Here is a 21,337-nt window from a genome sequence, read left to right on the forward strand (position 1 = left end):
AAAAACAAAAAGCCCGCGAAAACAAAAAATACAAAAACATATTGTAATAAAACATATGCCAAAAAATTTTTTTCAAAAAATCTTTTAAATTTTTCTTCTAGTTTCTGAACTATTTACACTATCTTGTTGACTTTGTTTACTTGATAATATAAAAAAAGTATTAATACTAAGCCAAATAGTGTTATAATAGTAAGAGCCATTTGATAATGCCAAAGTCTTTTCTTGTAAATTTCCAGTAATTGGACACTTATTGGCAGGTGTTAACGGCTTTCTTTAAAGTTTATACTATTCGTAATACCCAATGTTTTTAATTGTTTAAGCCCTTCAGATGTGACGCAAACAACTTCTTGTCTAACATCATAGTTACGTCTAAGGCGTTTAAATGCCAATAATGGATCGGCGACACTTGAGAATGTCATCATCTTATCAATATTTGGCCAGTAATCTTTAAATAAAACACAGATTGTCAGAGTTCTGGGCCATTAACTTATCTCCTGTAAGGAAAAGTTCGATGATATTTCTAGCGAAATCTATACTAAGGATCATTGGTTCCTCGTAGATTTTGTTGTTATCAGGCAAATGTGATTAGTGACGCCAGGGTAGTAAACTTGAACGTCTGTTGCAACGAAGTTGGACTTTGGTGGTCAGCTGTTGTCCAATATAAAGAAGCTACGGTTTAAGTACTCTATTTTGCAATCGTACTAAAGTTTTTTCAACAGCAAAGCAAATGCGCTAAAAATAATCAAAATTAATATGTATTTTGTATGTATTTATTTGCTGTTAAGAGCATACATAATTGTATCTCTTTAACTAGTATGTTAATTTTTTTATAGCTGTAAATTGAAAAAATAAACACATTTATTCAAAGTTTATAACGCAAGCGAGTGAAGTGTATTTGGACATTCCCATTTGTGAAGTACAGCTTTCAAAATTTTGAAAAAATCATTTAACTTGTGTTATCTTCAGTTATTATCTTCATCTCACCTGAGGCTTCTCACCTATACAAAATGTTTACAAATAGTAATCTCTTATCGCCATCGCCTAATTGTTTCCTGAGAGAAAGAGGGAGAGAGCGGGAGAGTAAGATTCAATATAGAGAGAGAACGAGAGAAGAGCATTGAGAGGCCACTTGTGAAGGCGGTTTAGACGCGATTTTCAGTTCCATTTCGAACTTTCAGCGCTGCGGTCGCGTTTTCGTAGGCGTTTAAAATCGCTTAAATCGGTTAAGAACAACTGCCGAACTTAAATTGTTTATCCAGTGCATTTAAATTACCCAAATAGGTGCGTGTGTGTGTATGTCAATAAATTATGCTAAATTTAAATTCAAGCATAATTCATCAGCACAATTTATGAGGCATTAAGTATCATCATTTGAAAAAAATCACATATGTAAATTGCGCAAAGAAATTCACGCGATCATTTTGGCAGTGGCAATTATCTACATAGCACTAATTGAACCATTAGACACTGCACTCGTATCTATCATTCCCAGCTATTCCCAAGTTGCACCTGCGGTTTGTGAATATTTTCGTTATCCGTCGTCATAGGTTTTGTAGATGGAATTTGCTTGGGGAACCTGTTTGGGCGGTCATCTATAATTGTTGTATAACAAATGGCTAAACAAATAACGTAGTTTTGAATTTGTTTTTGGTTGATTTCGTGATGAGCTCAGCGAAATAATATAGTATTAAATTGTTACCATTCGACATTTTGCATATGAATGAAAACGGCTGGAAACTTGAGGTGGCTACATTAATCAGTTTTGGGAACGAATTTGCTTTTGCTTGTTTTCTTATTTTTTCGGTCTCCATTTCCACGCAGCGTGTGACTTTATTTTCTATTCGCCTGGGAACTGAAAAACACTGAGAAAAAGTTATAGCATACAAAACATTATACTAAAATGAGTTATAAATGTTAAATATCTCTTTTATTAGGTATCCAACAACACTATTCGTCACAATTTGTCGATCGACAGAACACTTTACACTCATTTATTTTCAGTGTAGCTAACCCTATGATAGGTTCAACGTTCTAGGCTGAAATCAAATCTTTTTGTGCCAGAATTCGTGGCCAAATCGCGTTTCGTTGGCTGAGCAATCAAATTAGCAGCTGGCAGCCGTTTGCATCACCTGAGTGATTCAAATGAGCCGAGTGCGTTTTGCACGCGTTTTAAAAACGCGCTTAAAATAATTAAGTCTCCGGAGCACGGAGATTAATCTAAGTTCGTGCAATTAAAATGGCTAAGAGGACAAAGATAAGTAAATTACGTAAACAAATAGTTTACACAAGTGTCTTGTCGTTGGTCCTTTTGGTTGCCAGTCCCAACTCCTTTGGGGAATAACCAGATTTATTAGTCGCCCCCGGGGCACGCGACTCCCACTTGGACACGCCATGCTTAAGCTCATGCTTCCCTTTCCACCTACCCTTGGGGTCACATTAAATATTTAATTTATTTTAGGACCCTCTTACTCATATATACGAATCTCGAATATCTAGGGTTGAGACTCCTAGGAAATAATTCGGAATTCCCTTATGTTTTTGCTGGCCGAATATGTTGACGGCTTAAATACTTGGTCATTTGCTACCTGAGGGGTGTGGGTGAGTCTCGGCCCATTATGTGGGCCAACTACCTAGGCAAAAAACAAACATTTGGCCGAGAAACCGGTTTTTGGACCAACGAACATTGACTCGAACTTGTTTTTTCTCTTTACATTTTTCTTACTCCCACTCTCTGTTGCGATCACTTGCTCTTGGAAAATTCGTTTTCTGGTTTCCATAGGGCTCGTTTTCCATCTGCCCTCCCTTGAAAATAATTTTCCCAAATTGCACAAGTTGTAGGTAAATTCATGGCCCTTTCAAGGGGTAATTACTAAGAGTTTTCCGTGGTTGTTCCATGTTCTACCTTGTTTTAAGTTAGATTAAAACTTTTTTGGACAATCAAAGAATTGGTAGGCTAATAAAATATTTCAAATAATCCTACATATTACCCAGCCATATCATAGCCATAAATCAATTGTATCTATAAAAGCTATAAAAAAACTTTTAGCTAAGAACGATATTTTAAATTGGCTTAACAAAATCAGAGGTAGATACATATATATTCCTTACATTTTATTTCAGGCATGTGTTTATATTCTTTAACGATTTCCGGGCTATCTCAGTTTTATGCTCTTTGTTTGCTCTTGAAAAATCCAAGCAATAAGTTTCCCTTTTAATCACTTTAACTAAGTTGCATAATTTTCAGATGTTTTGTTTACTAAGCCTTGCAACGTAACTTTTAGAAGTATTACATAGTGTAGTTTTTATTGGCAATATTTACACTCAGAGATAGAATGCTTCTCACGATCACTTGCTCTCGGGAATTTTCCCACTCGCCTCAAATAAATTGCAGAATTTGTCAAAAAGCGTTTCACTCTTGACACGTTGCCAAAAGCATTTTGGCATTCGCCGTTGCTCACTTAACCTTAACCGAAACACTTTCCATTCGATTCCTTTGGCTTCCTTGTTTGTGGACGAAAATAGTTCTTTTTTCGATTTTTAATGGGCATTACTTATTATATCATTAGAAATGAAGAAATTCTATTTTCGAGCTACGTCAGCTATTCGTTTCGGCCTGCCAAAGAACTATCCCAAAAATACTTTTGGGAACTCTTTCAAAATTCCAAGACGTCTTCTATCCCCCCACCGCGGTTCTCACTTGTCACGCTGAGGTCAAGCAGGCGGCATATTTTAAAATATATTTTCCAACAAAACAACAAAAACAAAACACAACACAGACCAGACAAGATCCCATCATCTATTCGACTTGTAATGGAGAAGGTCGCCTTTGGGTCGGGGTGGGGGGCTCAGTGGTGATAAATTAAATACTTAATGTTCCCAGGCAATTTTCGGGTATCGCTTTTAATTAAAGATTCTCCAAGGCAGGCCTAGTTGAATTATCCGGGGATCCAAACGCCGGTTTCCCGGAGGAATTCGATGTCTGCATATTAACTAGATGGCGGCCTTGTCTTTCTCTTGCCCTTATCTGGCCTATGTCCCAATGTTTTATGTTGAGCTCGGAACATGGACATGGGCGACCGGAACGCCCAAGACTCGCCATAAATACATATATATGTACGACTATATATCCAAACGACTGTGTAATATCTCGGTTTATATGGTGTGCATGATATATATGCGCCATTATCCGGGGACGTGTCGGGGATCTTAAGTGAATTGCGCTTGAGCATCATTATGATAATTGGTCGACCTGGCATTCGCTCTCCTCCCGCCACTCATTTCCACACATATGCTAATTAATATGCACAGTAGTTGCGGAACTTTGATTTTTAGAATTCTCTTTTTTTTTTTAAATACTTTATGTACTTTCAACAGCCATATTCGCGGGAAGCTGTGAAAATCGCTAACAAAACGCTCGAAAAATCTCTGGCCAGCTGTTTGCGTGTGCAGTCAATTAACTTGGCCAGCAATTGATGCAAGTTTCTGCGCCACTCACTCTGTTCTACATTTTCGAATTGTTTCGTAATCGAAATTATTTAATTTCCACCCGGTAAAAGTTCAACGATCTTCGTTCGATCAGTTTTGTGGGCTTCAACAATCAATTGGTGGAAATGATGAATTGGTCTTTGTGGTTCAGTGGCAATGACTTTTGTTGTTTGACTGCCCAAAAAAGAAAAACATATCTATAAATTAGGCAAAGTGGAAACAGCGGGAAAAACAGCAACTGAAAATAAATTTCTGGTTTTGATTTATGCTATGCTCTAAAAAAACCGAAACCCGCAAATGAAACCGGCACGAGGGCAGATCTCTTAGAAATATAAAAACTAAGAATTTATTGAAAGGAAAAAAGGGTACACCGAAACAAATTTTGATAAATGTTTTTGAAGATCATTTAAATTTTTGTTTAAAATTATTAGGGAAGAATACTTTATACCTTAACTTATAATGATTTTGAAAATATATCCCAAAAAAGGTCTTGAAAATCTAAACAAAATTTCTGTTTATTTTGCATGTTTTGAATTTAATCGACAGGAAACCGAAGCAATTTATTCCGTGTGTTAAAATATAAAACTAAAAATAATCATTTTGTTTTTTTTTTGTGCACTAAAAGAGGCGTTGCATATAGCCAAACAATCAGGCAAATTAGCCAAATGTCACGAACGCTCTTTTATTTGAAATTCAAGCAAATATGATACGAAATAAATATTATTCACAGATTAAATTAGTTTTCCAAGTTGGCGAATCTGTTTTACAAATGACGCGAGGGTGGAGTGGGTTAAAAGCTAGAGCAATTTTCCTCCCCAGTTCATAAAAGCCAGCTAAATAAACACGAGATGGCAGCCAAATTGGAATTTTAATTTCGCATTGAGAAAACACAAAACTAGAAAAATGCCGATGGCTGGGAGAATGGGCCCGAGAATGCAAAACAAAGGAGGGGCATTCAATTGATTAGGGGAGTGCCTAAGGAGGGGGTCCACAGATCCCAGATCGGATCGTAACATATAATATCGAGAGTCTCTGGAGCTCTAGAAAAGTGCAACCGAACCGATCTCTGTGAGATCTGAGGCAATTATTTGCACTTGAAAATGCAAAGATGGCAGTGGAGGCAGCAAAATTAGATGCGTGTGTCAGATCGCTTTTTGGCCTTCCGCACATGGGATGTGTAATTGGAAATTTCACAAGCTAATTGCAGCTGTCAATGCTATGGCACTGACGTCACAGATGCACAGAAAGAAAAATTAATAATGGTATTAGTAGGGTGTACTTTCATATTCTGGGAAATATTTTAAGGTATGTGGAATTTTTATGAGTCTCTAGAATTTCTAATAATTAGAGCATTATTTGGGGTGTTGAAAAGCGGAGGATAGAAAATTCAAGTTAAGTTAAAGTTAAGTAAAAAATAGTTCCATAATTTATTAATATTTCCTTAAATTATTTTAAATCTACTGATAGAATGTAAAGTAAGCTGTATATTTTTGATTTAATTCATTTTAAAATCAATATAACTTTATTATAAATTTTAAAATCATATTTCAACACATTTTTCTCCCTGTGTTCCAGTATCCAGTATCCCAAATCGAAAATATTTATTTATTTTCCATGCCATCCGTGCAACAGGTTGCCCAACTGCATTCACCAGCGACCGATGAGGGCGAAACTGTAAACAGAAAACCCCCAAATATGTTTCTAAGATGTACGTAGATTTTTTTTGGATTAAGGAGCTTTTTGGGGGATTTTCGGTTCATCTATTTCTGGCGGCTGTGGCAACAATTTATTTGTTGTTCTTTCGACTTGTGTGTTTTGACAGGCATTTATTTTGTTTGGAAGCGTGTTCCACCAAATGCATTTCCGAAATATAAGCAACATTAAACCGCAAAAGTCAGGAAAAATACTAAACATAGAAAATATTGAATAGCAGTAAAAACATTTATTTGTATAGATTTCCACCGAAGGCACGATCTTCAAAAGTTTCATTTGGATCAACCACAAAGACCAAGAATATGTAATGCAGCCTGTGCTGCACTTATATCTTATTTCGTTTTCTTTTTGGGGTCTTCGGGTTTGGGAAATTTGGTATTGTAGAGGGGTATCCATCCGGCAATTACTTTCCAATCGGTATAATAAACAACAGCCAAGGCGGCAGCCAGTCCAAAGGTGGCCGCTGATGGCATACTGTGGACAGTAGAGGGCGTTATAGTGTATAATTAGAAACAGATATGGTGAATTTTAATTAGATCTGGCCACTCTACAACGCATCTGTGGCTTAATTACATCCTTTAGAGGGTAACTGTAACTTGAAACTCACAAAGCTTTAGCCAATGCCTTTTGGTTATCCGTAGGCTTGTGTTTGCACCATAGACCGCATACTTTCTTTTTCAAACTCATTTTGATTTTTATATTCTAAATGTTACTTTCTTTGAAATTGAATTTTGGAAGTAATTTGTCCGGCCAGCTTGTCACTCAGAAATCAGATTATTACTAACAGCTCATGTTACAAGCTTCTAATGAGCCATTGTATAGCCATCGAAATTTCCTTAGATAGGAAAGGGCGATTGATTAATCAATGTCGGATGCGGGCATTAAATTGAAACATTACAATCTTTTATGAGCAATCTATGAGCAATCCCAACTTGTTGGCCTGACCTAATTGAGGAAGGAGTGTGAAGGTGAAGACAAGGGTTGGAGGTGGCTTGATGGACTTGGGGCTGATGACTAAAAGCCACGTGGAGAACTAGAACTGCAGCAATTTGTCAGCGGGGCCAACCGAAAATCATTAGCCTAATTTTCAGGGCCAGAGTTAGGTTAGTTTTTAGCTTCGTCTTAGTGCACTGAGAAAAAAGGAACATATTTTTAGAAAAATCAATTTATAAATAACTAAATATTAGATCTAAATTCTAGTTTAGTCATTTCGAAATGCATCTTCAAAATCATCTTTTCGTGGTATTAAAATTATATTATGACAATCTAACCCAAAAGGGTTAAGATTTTTCCGAGTGTGGGTGCGTGTGTGCTGGCATTTCCTCCGAACTCCGACTGGATTTCCATTCGATTCGATTCTGTGGGGCCCCTCCCATATTGTCTTGCCAAGCTCCTTGCCAGACGCCAGCGAAGCAATTTAAATGCCACACCTTTCCGCTGTCTGAGGTGGGTGGCTTCCAGGTGGCTTCCACGTATGACACTCGTCGTGTCCATTAGGGCAGCCACTGCCAGTTGGACAGGACGACAGTTCAAGGATATGCGCCCAACCGAAAGGCTGGGCCAGTTAAATGTTCGAACAACCCTTTTTGACCGCCTCCCAGCTGACTGACTATCTCGAAATTTTCCATCTGAATTTCCCCAGAGCTATGCGCCTGCTGATTTTCATGCTGCTGCCACTGGTGGCCATCGCCCAAGGCGATGACTACTGCTTCAGCAAGGACAACTCCCGCCTCCAGACCCGCCAATTCTCCTCGAAGACCGCCTATCAGATCGTCAAGGGCACGGACATTGACAAGCAGTACCTGGTGCCGGATTGTCAGCCCCAGAAGATGTGGATCTTCCACAGGCACGGCACGAGGTTGCCCAAGAAGAGCATGATCAACAAGGCGTCCAGGGTGGCCGAGGTGAGTTTGATTTTAAGATATGAATTATAAGTTCGATTTTTTTATTTTAAAGTTTGGAAACAAACTAACTCAAATCTTAAATAAGATATTTTAGCCTTTTGTGACAAAACATTTAAAATTTAACTAAACTTTGAACCAATAACATTACTTTGAAATATTTTTAATGTGAAATTCTCTGTTTATTTAACTTTAAGGAGTGTAAAATCTATAAATTCTTCCAAACGAATTCGAATATTTAACGACTATTTTCATTACAAAACAGCCATTAATTCATAGACAAGCGGCTCATTTAGGAAGCGTTTTATTACAAACAAATATGAGCCAAAGCTGTTCAGCATAGCGACATTATTTATTATTAACAAATATATCATTTGTATTCAGTAAGGGTAGAAGTAAATTTATTACAGCTTGTTGGAGGAATATATTCATTAGTGAGATTCAATAAAATTACATTAATATTTACATTTTATTTTCAGCTACGCGATCTCATCGTAAGTAACTATCAAGTGGCCAAGACAAAGCCGGAAACGGATGCCCTGTGCCAGACGGACTTACTCGCCATTAAGATGTGGAAGTGGAACAGCAGCATAACGCCCGACATGGAAGAGTACCTGACTGCCCAGGGTTACGAGGATCTCAGGGGAACAGCCAAGCTGTATCAGCGGTACTATCCCAGTGTCCTGACCCCAACTTACAACGATACTTATTACCAGGTAGGGTTTGATAACGAAGGCTTAAAGAAAGACAGGATATATGTTGATATTTTTCCTATACTCTAACCAGTTCCGTCACACGGACACCCAGCGCACCACGGAAAGTTTCAAAGCCTTCGCCGAGGGTCTTTTCGGATCGCAGAACTCCGCCCATCCCGTCGAGATTCCCCAGCAGGATCTGCTGCTCCGTCCCTATGACTATTGCTCGTCCTTTAAGAATGTAAACTACAAGGGCGAGGGCTCTGAATACCAGAAGTTCCATCAGTCTAAGCTTTATAACGACACCTTGGTGGACATCTCCACTCGGTTGGGGTAAGTTAAGGGTAATACCAAGATTCTTAATGGATTTGTTTAATCCGTTATTTCCCCACAGTTTCCTTTATACCGTGGAGGAGGAGGACATCAAGCTTATGTACGATATGTGTCGTTATGAGCAGGCATGGAACGTAAGTAGTTTATAGAAGGGATTCTGGTTTAATGTTGTAAAAATGTAAATTTTCTGGAAAAAATCTACAGGTGGACCGGAACAGTGTGTGGTGCGGAGCCTTCCTGCCGGAACAAATAACTGTCTTCGAGTATCTGGAGGATCTGAAGTACTACTATGGATCGGGCTATGGATTTCCCGAAAACGCAAACCTCAACTGCCGACTGGTACAGGATCTACTGATCCACTTGAACAACCCGGTGTCGCCCCATGTGGTGGCTCACTTTGGCCACTCCACTGGCCTTTTGACACTGCTCACTGCCCTGGGGATTCAAAAGGACGACATCAAACTGAGAGCAGATAACTACGATAGTATGACCAGCAGGCGTTGGAAGGCCAGCCTGATCGATCCGTTCGCCTCCAATTTCGTGGCTGTGAAGTACGATTGTCCGACGCAGTTGGATCGCGAGAAGGTTGTCTTCTTCCTGAACCAGCAGGCCGTTCAACTGGACTGGTGCAGCGTAGGACTGTGCAAGTGGTCCGATGTCCTCGAGAAGTACAGGGAAATTGCGGACGCGGAGTGCGGCGAATACTACTGCCGGGCAGGCGGTGCACCGTCGCTGGGAGCCGGAGTACCTGGACTTCTGGCCACCGCGCTCGCCGCCATCCTCGTCTACTTAATGCACTAACTATCTTTCGATTAAAATAGTTCTTAATTTGTAATGTACAAAGTTCGTACCAAAATGTAGGATCGCCTTGCCGAGGCGGATGTCAGTCAAGTATTTTTCGATTAAGATTTTCTACTTTTAATCCAGCAAAAAAAGCACAAAACTTCCCACAGTCGAAAAGAAACACCCAAAACAAACACACTCCCGGACACTGAATATTCATTTTAACGATTTTTCTAGAAGCTTAACGAACGTTCACAGCGCTGCAGTCAGAAATAGCTTTATATTAACTAAATAAAATGAGTATTTAAAATATGATTTCGGTTTGAATTTTTACTTAATGGCGCCAAGAAAATTTCTGCATGTTAAGCAAGCAGTGTGTAGAATATATGTAAAATTCTTAATGCAAGCAAGCAAGCGCCAGGTGGCGCTATATTAACTGCTTGAATTTAAAATGTCTGAAAAATAGGTTACAATAAAGAAATCTAGTGGGTTTATTTACATTTAAAAATACGAAGAAACATTTATTCCTTTTAATAAGAACTTCAAAACTTCAGATTTTTTTATTTAAAACAAAAAAATTTGCTGTTACCTATAGTACAGCTTTAGCAGCTTGTGAAGTGTAAGATAGACTAATGTTTGGTGCCGCGACTGTAATGTAGCAGTTACTCTGTTAACTAATGTCTAAGTAACTATGTATGTTAACAACAGATGTTACCGTATACTTTTACTGGCGCCATCTGTTTGTGCGCTGTTTTGGTTCCTATTTAAATTTCCATATTTGTCGATTAATCTGAAGTTATCTTCTATAATAAGCGTTATTTCCTGTGTAGGGTAAGTCAGCTAGTTTGACTCAATATTGTTCTTTGCATTTATTAAAAGTTTCCCCATGATATTTCCTACTGCACAACCTTCATGTTGATGTACGAATTTGTGTTTAATTTTCAATTTTGATCTCGAAAATCAGCTCTCCGGTAGGCCTATTGTACATGAACTTCAGATATTGGTCTCTAAGAACTTTTAATAAAAGAAATGTTTACGTATCAAGTCAGTTTCCTTCTACCCCTCTGATTTAACCTCTGTTTTATAAAAAAGTTATAAATAAAGTATTTAAGCTACTGAATATAAAGTTCTATATTCATGTCCAGTTTGATCAAAAACTTAAAAACTGTTAAGCAAAGTATTTTCCTATATATGGGTTAAAATAAATGCTTCTTAAAAGGACTTCCCTAAGGCTAGTAGCCCAAGAATGAAATACATAGGTTTAAAATTAGTGAAATAAAAATAACACATCAGATTAATTAATAATCCTGCAAAAAGTTATCTTATCCCTGGATTAAAACAACTAAGAAATTTGAAATTAATTACATTTCCTGAACGGAATCTGTGCGGCATCTACGACCACTGTTTCAGGCCTGAAGGAGAATCCCCCCTAACTTGAAAAGCCAGCTTTGACAAATCCTTTTCGGGTGTGAAATCCGTAGGCCCCTGTTTAAAGGGCCACACCCATGCCCTTTTCCAACCGCTGCCACTGTTTCACCTTTTTTCGGAGTCAGATGAGGTGAAATGTAATGGAAGGGGCAGGTTGGCTGCTATGCAGCGTCACGTGTTTCCTGTTAAATGCTCTAATGATGGGTATTAGGCCAGACTAAGTGCCACTCATAAGTGCCGCACACGCACCTGACTCTCAGGATCTCCTGGCCCAACGATTTTGGTCCTGGCTGCCTGCGAATCCGAATCCAAAAGCCGACTTTGTGACCTGCCTTCGCCTTTGACATCGAAATTCACGCAATATGCGTTTTTTATTTCGCTCGCTCGCAAGCCTTAGACCGGCCGTCTTTTTGGTCCTTTGGGCGTTGTCATGGCCCGCCCAACTGACGGCTTTTTACCCCACCCACCTTTGAGGTCCTGCCGAAAAACCTCGCCCACCGTCTGCCCCAGCTAGTTGAGTGTCCTTGTAGTTCACCTGACTGAGAGCTTCGGCGTACGTGTTTTTATGCCACTTTCCCTTCTTCCTCCCTCTTCGATGATATTTTAGGTTCGCTGTTTGAATCTATCCAATAGGAAGATACTAGGGATTTGTCTAAATTACTAATTTTCATTACTTTAAAGGCAAGTTCATCAATAAATTAAGCTGAAGGTTTCCTTGATATTCCTCTTGGCTTAACAGAGAAAAACAGAAAATAACTATATTTTAAAATATAATAAAGCAAGTGAACTTGTGAAGCCTGATTAATTTTCCCACTCATTAAGTATTCATTCGTTCGGCATAATTATTAAATAATAATAAATCGATCTGACAATTGAGAGATGGAGATTAAACGGCAGCAAAAATCCAGATTGCATCGAGCTGAGTGCATAAGCCAGAAATATTTCACAAACAAAAATATTTACTCAGGAATGTTTTTATTTTTTGCCCGTGCGTTATATGTTTTTCTTTATTATGAAGAGTTTTTGTGTGTAAAGCAAACACTTTGACTTAATTAAAATGGCCAAGGCAAACATAAACTACAAAAAAGTTAAGCAAACACAGAAGAAAATGTCTTTGATAGCGACCCAAAATGGACACTCTCTCAGCAGTATAAAAACCGAACAAAAATTACAAGAATTTCTTTGGTCAGGCTATTAATTTTCTAACGAAAAAGTCAAGAGCAAGGCATATAGTCAGGTGTGTGTGTGTGGCTTTTCTCTGCGTGTGTGTGTGTGTGCTTGTGGAAAATGAAAATGAAAAGTTGCAGTGAAAAATGATTACCAGCAATGTTGGCTTCGTTCTCATTTTTGGCATTGTCCCCACAGCTGAGCTCGACTTGCAAATGCAGCAATAATCATGTTGCTGAAGAGTATCGAGGAGGACTTTGAATATCCTTACAGTTTTACTTAGGTTATAATATGCTTACAAAGATTTAATAGAAATAAATAGCATAGAAATGTAAATTCTATGATCTAAAAAATATATAAATAAATACCTAAGAAAATGTTAATCAACGTACAAAATAGTAAACACTCGCAAGAAAAGATAGTGTAAAGCCATACTGACGGAAGCATTTCCTACAGGCCATAAAGTGAACGAAGTGGAAAAGTCTCTTATTAGTGATGTGAAAATGTGTGGTGTCCATAACTGCTAGTTGACCAATTGTGTAATCCGACCGGACGGCTACCCATTAAATTTTATCCTGGCATTTCAGTGCCTTCCTGCTGTGCAGCGTGGCCCCAGGGGCTTGGGAGCTGGAGTAGCAAACAAGGCCTAATAATTAACCAATTACCTGCCGCACTTCAAAGCTCCCTGGCTTGGATATCCTGCTTCTCGGGTAACACACACATAGACATACGTAGAAGAGTGAAAACCCTTTGGTTCGAGTTGCCTGTTGCTGCTGGTCGGAATCTGACCAGAGGCCACAAAACTTTCATCTCCAGCTGCGGACAGATGGACCGAAGCTGGGAATTGCTTATTCATAGCTCACTGACACACAAATGAGTGGCCATTAACGAGTTCCTGATGGAAGTTTGGGTTCGGGTCCGTCTAGGAATAGTTGAGACCCTGCCGTGGACAGCAAAGATTAACCCGGATCAAATGTTGCTCAAAGAGTAGAAAATGAGATAAGCTCCAGTTAGTTTGCGCTTGAGTGGCTCTAAAATGTTGCAAATTTAGCGAAGGGTTTAAAATAGAAATTAAAATTATATATAGTATTTAAATTTAGTATATAAATAATAAGAGAGATTTAGCGCACTTCTTTTTTAAATACTAAAATTCTAAACAAAAAAGGCTGGAACACAATTTAACATTCTTGGTAAGTAAAACTTCGTTTTTATAAGAATATTTAAATTATTTGCATATTTAATTATGTTTTATCATTTAACTTAAGCACAAAACCGTTCCGTGCTTGTCTACCTGCCTTCCCTAAATTATCCACAATTAATATTAAAAGGCTAACAAATTGTGTTCATAAATTTAGAGGCCTACGCAAAGTTGACAAAAGAAGACATTTCATTTTAATTTTATTTTTAGCACTCAATTAGCTGAAGACATTGATTAAGGACGAGTGTGGTACCCCCAAAAACCGAACATCCCACCGCTGTGCATCACTGGGAAACCTCCGGCGAAACGTCACATCCTTTGGTTAAGGATGCCACCTCGACGACCGTTAAACGCGGCACTTGACAGGCGACCGTCTGTGTGAAAGTATCTCGTATCCTGGCATCCTTTGTTTTTTATACTCGCCGCTTGAAAGACAAAGCGTGTATGAAATGTGCACCGCAGGGAGAGAGAGCAAAATATAGGGAGAGGGAAAAGGGAAAGGAAGTGAAGGACATCAAAAATGGAATATCCTGCATACGCAGCCTGTAGTGGTATGAATTTTTTCTCTGCCATTTACGAGCTCAACTCGAATGGCCTGCAGTGATTCCTGCCCTTGCCTGCCGCACATACTCCGTGTTATCTGTCAGAAAGCGCTGTAATGCACAAATTAAATTTATAAATATGCATAATAATTTTTAATAACATTTCACAGGGCGAGACTGTCACTTACAGTGCCGGCTTTCTGCCAACGAAATTGACTTGCCGAAGGCCAATTTGATTTGTCCCAGGTTAAGGTGTGGAATTTCAACCAGAGTTGAAAAACTTTCAAAGGCAACGATAAAAGTAATACCCACCTTAGCCCAGCTGGATATATCTTCTTGATGTTACTTAATAATAGTGATGGCTTCTCTATTTTCTGGAAATAAAAATGTAGTAAAATCATCCATTGCTTAAGTTTATAATAATTAAATGTTGTATTTTGTAAGTTTTATGGTAGTGAACTTGCATGAACGGACTTTAAAGAGTAATAAAAGTTGGATTCAAAAGTTGATAAAAGTTTAAAGACCAGCACAATATATTTTCTTAAAAAAACTAATTTTTCTAGCATTTCCCCAAAATAAAATTCAATATAAGCTTGCTAGATCCTTGAGAGGAAGTGAATTTTGAATCTTAAACTTAGCTTTAGAGCTTAGTTAGAGTTACCACTTAACCAATTCATTGTTTTTAAACTACAAAATGTAGTACCTTTCTTATAAAAAGAGAAGCTAAGCAGTAGCTTATTATTATGTGTATTACTTAGATTATTTACCTGTGTATTTCTAAGATTACTTGATCGAAGGTATAACAATTTGATCTCAGTGTGTGATGATGATGGCCCCATCGATTTCTATAAAAAACTGCCAACTCCATGGAATTTGTAGCAAATCGTTTTCCGAAATATGTTTGCCATTTTGTTAAGCAGGATTTCCCATCACTGGCGTCACTTTAACCCAAAAACTCGAATACACACATAGCCCACTCCACATGTCTTGGCTGTCCCTACTTGATGGTTTTGTTATTCCTTCTCACAAACACAAATGTCCTTCCTTCCGGGCGGGCACTCAAAACGATTGTAGCCGCTTGTTGCTTGGCTTGTTGCTCCTGTTGGCAGATTCCTGACTCCTGAATCCTGATTTCTGTGCCGCTGTCCTCTCAATATAATATGCAATAAGCGGGCTGTCACAGGCAGCTCCGTCCAAGCCCTTCGTTTGCGAATCCCTGGGGCCTTTTGGACCTAAAATAAACATGCGGAAAATAATGTTGGTACGGGCTTATCATATTTGGACAGATGTTGGAATGTAATTGAGATTTCCTCGACTTCGACTCGCCTTTCCCAGTGTCTCTGCAGCGAAAAGTGCAACAATTTTAATTGAATTTCGTACAATTGATTTCATAATTTAAAAGGAAAAATGAAAAATGAAGAATGGCGAATGGAAATGGTGATGGCGATGGCGATGGCGATGGCCAGTGAAGAGTGAGTGTGTAAAAATGACGAGCTGGTCATTATCTGCGCTTTTCCTTCCTGCTGCCGCCGCTATCGCCAGTCAAAGTAATTTAACTTGAGTGAGCACTTAATGCTGTGCTCCTCTTGTGGAAGATTTTCCGGCATACCCATTCCTTCTCGCCCACTTTCATTGAGTTGAGTTAACGCGCAAGTGCATTAATTAAGATCCAAAGGCGTCCATGACAACCCAGTGGGCGTGTGACAGGATGCGGCACGACGAACATGAATATAAAATCCTGCAATGATTTTCATATCGAAGGGCTTCAAAGGGGAGCACAGCTGCCAAGAGGCATTGGGCACATAAATTCAGCTAATTGCCGACTCCCATATAAAAGCCCTTTTATTGACACTAAACAAGGCTGAAGTGTACCATGTTAAGCCAACTCAAAGCCACACGGGCCGTGTACGTAATGTTATGTTTGCTTTGGGACAGGTAGTCAATATGCTTGTTGACTTTAATTATATAAATAAATAAGACTTTGCAACTAACGGTTCTAGAAATTCCTTAATCAAGTAAATCTCCAGGATTTCTTCAATGCAAAAGTCTAAGTGTGGTTTAATTCAGTTTAAGCTGGTGTTTGCTAAATGTATTAATCTTTATTATTGATTGAAATTTGCATAAAAAATAGTTTAGCTTCTTATGGAAAAAGTGAAAATAAATTGCAGTGAAATGCAAAGCTTCCTCTTCCATTCTCCCTGCTTTGTTTGCCCTTTTAAATCGCATTATTTTGCTGCATCATTGGGTACTTAATATGCATGCATAATAAATTAATTAACTGAAACATCGTTTTCATCATTTTCAACTTTTTACTATGGCGAAGAATCAGGAATGAGGAAAGTCATAGGAAGGTTTTAACTTTTTTCGTATCTCACTTTTATTTTTAGCTTTTAAAAAATGTTATTTTATAAGAAAACGAAATTGTTTTTAGTGAATATAAATATGTATGTACTTACATTTAGACATACATATGTACTTACATGCATACATACATACATACATGTGTACATATATCTGAGTTGTTCAAAACCTATGCTTCGGTGCTCATTTGTTTTTATAAATGCTCGCTGCTATGGGCCCACAAGCTTCGAGCGCTCGCGGCGCTATTCCACTAACAACTTTTCGTTTTCCTCTTTCCACCTTACTCTGTTACCAACTGCAATATTATTTTGTTTTTGCTTTTTTCCTTAAACTGCCCCGTACTTTTGCATAGCTGTAAACTAACACAAAAGCGTCACTTAATATGTACATATGTATGTCCACGTTTACTTGTATTTGTGATAGTAAACAAGCGAGCACGCCTGATTTAGATCATTTAAACAATTAATAACAGAAGACTCTGCCGTGGTCAGCAAAGATTCGCCCGGATCACATGTTGCCCAAAGAGTAGAATATGATATAACTTCCAGTTAGTGGTGCGCTTCAATGGCTTAAAATTGCTTAAGATATGTTACATTTATGTAAATTAAATGTGGTATATAAATTTAGTATATACATTTTGCAAAAAATATACCAGAAATTTACCGCCCTTCTATGTGATTTTCAAATATTGTACATAGGCAGTGCCCCTTTTCAGTATTTAAAAAAGTGAAAAAAAAATTGTAAATAGTATTTGTTAAGTGCATTAAGTTTAAGTGTTCTTATAAATGATAAACACGCGTATAATACCATAAATTAAACTCAGTTTAATTTACTGCTCAAAAAATCATTTTATTTAGACCAATTAAAAAACAACAACAATTAAAAGGTGTTAAAAAAGGTTAGCAAATCGCTGGCAAATTGAGAAATTTAAAATCTGTAACGCCTGATGGCGCGGTACTGGTAGCCATCGCTAGCCAGGACAGCGCTCTCGCCTCCAGCTGGACCCTCTACTATGATCTCCTCGCCGCCAACTGGGGGCAGATACTCCGGAGCGGCTTCCTTCAGCTCGGCGGGCATCTCTGCCGGCTGCTGGTAGTGATAACCATCCTGCAGCAGTTGCCCGGAGACTGTGGGCACATCCACCACACGGACATCGGCTGGCTCCTCGGGAGCAGCTGCCTCGGTGGTTTCCTCAGCAGCAGGAGCAGCTTCAGTGGGAGGGAGGTACTCCCTGTTCACCTTTGGCTCGGCGGCGGACACCACCTCCTCGGTGTCATCGGTAGGTGGAGCGGCAGCTGGGGCTTCCGGAGCAGCTTGAACCTCCTGGGCTGGCGGCAAGTAGGCCTTGCTGGGTGGCAGATACTGCCTAGCTGGCTGCAAGTGGGACACATCCCGGCGGTTGCGGTGGCGCAGCTTCAGACGGCGCACAGTGCGGTACTCGTAGCCCTCATCACCCAGGACAGTTCCCTCGGGATCGGCTTCCACGGCAGAAGGATCGGCTTCCACGGCAGAAGGATCGGCTTGAACCTCAGCCTCCACGGGCTCAGCATTCAGGAGAGCAGCCTCGGTGACCGAGGGCGGCAGATACTCCACATTAGCCGGTTCCACTAGTTCCGAGACATCCCGGCGCAGGCGGGACTCGAATTGAGGAGCACCCAAAGCCACACTGGCCACGGCCGACAGGGTAAGGACACCACCGAGCGAGAAGATTTTCTAGAAAGGATAAATATGAGGGTAAGTACTAAAGTCCTGTGCTGTGGCTTATAATGATATAATTTTCGTGTTATTTTTATTAAATTTCATTTGGAAAAATTGCCGATAGAAATGTTTTGTGTATTTCCAAGTCCATATTTTATCTCAATTAACTTTTTTTATAATTGTATTTTTCTTAATCCTTTGCAAAAACGAAACCAAATCCTAGACGACTCACCATTTTTCAAGTTTGCTTTTTGGGTTTACGATTTGCGTCTTGCAATTGAAAGTTGCCTGAGCTGATTGATGATTTGCCAACGGCCAGCTGCTCAATTTATAGCCAAAAACGAGCTCGGCCATAAATAATTAGGAGAAACAAAACTGAAAAGAGGCAGCAACAAATGGTGGCACTTGAGTGTGGAGTGCTCTTCTTAGGGGCTTCGCCTTGCTTCAGTTTTGCTTTGGACAATGTCAAGTGGCCCAGCTTTTGGCCCTCGTTCGACGGCTTGACCTTTCAGCCTAACAGTTTTTTCTTTTATTTTTATAAAGTTTTCTCTCTCTTTTCCTAGCTCTAAATATATATTTTGAGGTGTTAATTTGCCAGTCCGTTGAAATGTACGGAAGTACTCTTTGAGGGCTCTTCAAAATCGCGCAGTTAGGGTTCTGTTCTGTTTTTGCGCTTTTCTCACAGCTAATTACGTGCCCATGAATAATTAACATAATTTAAATGCGTATTACATGGAAAATAAACCCCAACCGTAGCTGTCAGAGCCAATGAAATTGTCATCAGAACTTGTTGCGGAAATTATTTATTGATTGCATTTCCCCCCCCACATGAGTTTGCCTTTTGTTAAACAAACACCGAGGGTCATTAAATAGTCATAAACATAATTGCCCATATTACATTTTACAAATTCAATTGTGGTCTTTGGGTAGGAAAATGTTGATCATATTTTGAACACTCGATATTTATTGAATATTTTTTAAAGGTTTTTTTTTCTTACAACAAAATATAAATGAATTCTAAAAGGAACCAACTGTAGATGTTAGAACCAGTGAAGTTGTTACCAGAACTTGTTGCGGAAATAGTAGCGTCTAAACCTGGAATGGAATGGTGTATCTGAGCACCTAGCTGCTGGATCCATTGCTGTGCCTTGGCTACTGGCTTTTGGATCCATCGCATTCCCTGGGCATCAAGCAGATGGATCTCTGGTTTTCCCTGAGCATCTAGCTGATGAATCCAACGCTGTCCCACGACACCTAGCTGCTGGATCCCTGGTTGTCCCTAGGAATCTGGCTGCTGAATCCATTGCTGCCCTGGACACATGGCTGCTGGATCCCTGGTTGTCTCTGGGCAGCTGGCTGCTGAATCTGTCTCTGGGCAACTGACTGCTGAATCCATCGCTGTCCATGGCCATGGCCTGGCTGCTGGATCACCGGTTGTCCCTGGGCAGCTGGTTGCTGAATTCATCGCTGCCCCTGGACAACTGGCTGCTGCACCCTTGGCTGTCCCTGGGCATTCAGATCCGTGGGTTTCTCGGCGCAACTATCTGGTGGATAAGAAGAAGATAAATGGGTTGTCCTCGTTATTTGGTAGATCGACAAATGGGTTTCCCAGAGCAGCTCGCATCTAGATGATATATTGTCTCTGGGCAGTTCGTTGACGGATCCATGGCAGTTCCATGGCAGCTGGCTCCTGGATCCATTGGGAGCTTACAGCTCTGGTAGTGGGGTACATCGATGGTAAGGAGAAGGTGTTATGTAATCTGTGCGATACCGTTACGTTATCCTAGGGCAGTTTCGCACAGATCGTGCTTCGGCAGCGGTTCGAGATGCTTCACGTTGGCGAGCCGCTTGAACTGCCTCTGCCGCCTGCCGTGAGCCTTAGCCTCGAACTTTGCGAATATTTCGATAATACTTGCAATAACAAACAACCAATAAGCCTACAAAAATCAATTCAATTAAAAACGTCTTTGTAAAAAAAAAAAATGCAAATTCAATGCAGAGTTGAAATCATGGAAACGTGCAGTGGGCAGCCGATTTGTGGTCGATATGCGATATCGAATAATCGACTTCCATGGCTAGAATTGCCAACGTTTCGCAATTTGGAAAGTTGGGCTGGTGACATAATAAATAAATATTAGTTGGGTGAGATATTTATATAAATCCCACTTTTCTGTTGTAATTTTACATATTTTGTTTCCAAGTTTTTTATACCCGTTAGGCGTAGATTAAAAGGGTATAAAAGGGTATCGTCGTTCCGTCCGTTCGTTGGTCCATCCGTATGAACGCTGAGAACTCTGGAACTATAAGAGATACAAAGATCCATACGCAGCGCAACATCCTGCCACGCCCACAAATCAAGAAAAACTAAAATCTTTGAAATATCAGGAACTATGTTGAAATTTTATATGCATAATCCCTACATGCCAGAGCATCTTATGGTGGTACCAATATCCAGCCACACCCACTCTTACGCCCACAAACCGCACTGTGGCGTCCATAATATTATAGTGTATGTCTTCGTTTCACCTTATATAACATATTTTTGTTAATATCTATCGATTTACCAAAGGTGTTTCAAATGGGAACATTATATCGCTATTTATGAAGAAATGGGCGTCACTGTCACTTACTCAACATGCTTTATCTGGCAATAGGTGGCGCTTTGTGGATTTGCACTAGCAAAATGAATATTTTAAAATTGTGTAAAACAGTAACGGGTATCTTATAGTCGCGGCACTCGTCTGTAGCGTTTCCCCTTGTTTTAAATTTTAATATTTAAATCAATATATTTTGTAAAAAAAAGTTGAACAAACATTTTTCCATTTAGTACATCACAATATTCTCAATATTTTTTAACCTTCTCTTGATAATACCTTTTCAGGGATTTCCTGTATATATGTGTATATTCCACACATGTAAACGAAATTCGGCATCCTGTCAGCTAAGAACACATTTGCCCTGTTTAGCTTTTGCGTTTAATTTTTCTGGTGGCATTTAATGAATTGTTAATGAACGAGTGAACCCCATGACCTC

The 21,337-nt window shown here is 39.3% G+C and overlaps 3 protein-coding genes across 4 annotated transcripts; 1 reads left to right on the top strand and 2 right to left on the bottom strand.

The window, feature by feature from the left end:
* The first annotated feature begins 1,173 nt into the window (after nt 1–1,173).
* On the top strand, nt 1,174–10,225 carry LOC108114660 (multiple inositol polyphosphate phosphatase 1). 2 transcript variants are annotated; one of them, XM_017225738.1, is made up of 6 exons: nt 1,174–1,281; nt 7,841–8,102; nt 8,579–8,815; nt 8,886–9,127; nt 9,189–9,261; nt 9,332–10,225. In XM_017225738.1, exons 2-6 carry the CDS (start codon nt 7,845–7,847, stop codon nt 9,926–9,928), a joined length of 1,407 nt encoding a protein of 468 aa, XP_017081227.1. In that variant the 5' UTR covers nt 1,174–1,281; nt 7,841–7,844; the 3' UTR covers nt 9,929–10,225. The 2 variants fall into 2 exon arrangements, with proteins under 2 accessions (XP_017081227.1, XP_017081228.1); XM_017225739.1 differs by lacking the exon at nt 1,174–1,281 and adding an exon at nt 6,085–6,193.
* Nucleotides 6,408–7,790, bottom strand: LOC108114661 (cytochrome b-c1 complex subunit 10). Its single transcript, XM_017225740.1, has 2 exons — nt 6,806–7,790; nt 6,408–6,672 (listed from the first exon to the last, which is right to left on the bottom strand). Exons 1-2 carry the CDS (start codon nt 6,883–6,885, stop codon nt 6,531–6,533), a joined length of 222 nt encoding a protein of 73 aa, XP_017081229.1. The 5' UTR covers nt 6,886–7,790; the 3' UTR covers nt 6,408–6,530.
* Nucleotides 10,226–17,419: 7,194 nt separating the features above from the next.
* LOC108114029 (translation initiation factor IF-2) lies at nt 17,420–18,615 on the bottom strand. The gene is made up of 2 exons (XM_017224776.1): nt 18,537–18,615; nt 17,420–18,319 (listed from the first exon to the last, which is right to left on the bottom strand). Exons 1-2 carry the CDS (start codon nt 18,537–18,539, stop codon nt 17,534–17,536), a joined length of 789 nt encoding a protein of 262 aa, XP_017080265.1. The 5' UTR covers nt 18,540–18,615; the 3' UTR covers nt 17,420–17,533.
* Between the last annotated feature and the right edge of the window lie 2,722 nt (nt 18,616–21,337).

Source organism: Drosophila eugracilis, unplaced genomic scaffold (genome assembly GCF_018153835.1).
Source record: "Drosophila eugracilis isolate 14026-0451.02 unplaced genomic scaffold, ASM1815383v1 contig_2154, whole genome shotgun sequence".
NCBI lineage: Eukaryota > Metazoa > Arthropoda > Insecta > Diptera > Drosophilidae > Drosophila > Drosophila eugracilis.

Coding starts and splice junctions, on each gene's coding strand:
- LOC108114661 (XM_017225740.1), bottom strand. CDS start 6,885: ATGAGTTTGAAAAAGAAAGTATGCGGTCTATGGTGCAAACACAAGCCT. Junction 6,673..6,805: donor AAGGCATTGGCTAAAGCTTT/GTGAGTTTCAAG, acceptor TACTGTCCACAG/TATGCCATCAGCGGCCACCT.
- LOC108114660 (XM_017225738.1), top strand. CDS start 7,845: ATGCGCCTGCTGATTTTCATGCTGCTGCCACTGGTGGCCATCGCCCAA. Junction 8,103..8,578: donor AGGCGTCCAGGGTGGCCGAG/GTGAGTTTGATT, acceptor TTTTATTTTCAG/CTACGCGATCTCATCGTAAG. Junction 8,816..8,885: donor ACAACGATACTTATTACCAG/GTAGGGTTTGAT, acceptor TACTCTAACCAG/TTCCGTCACACGGACACCCA.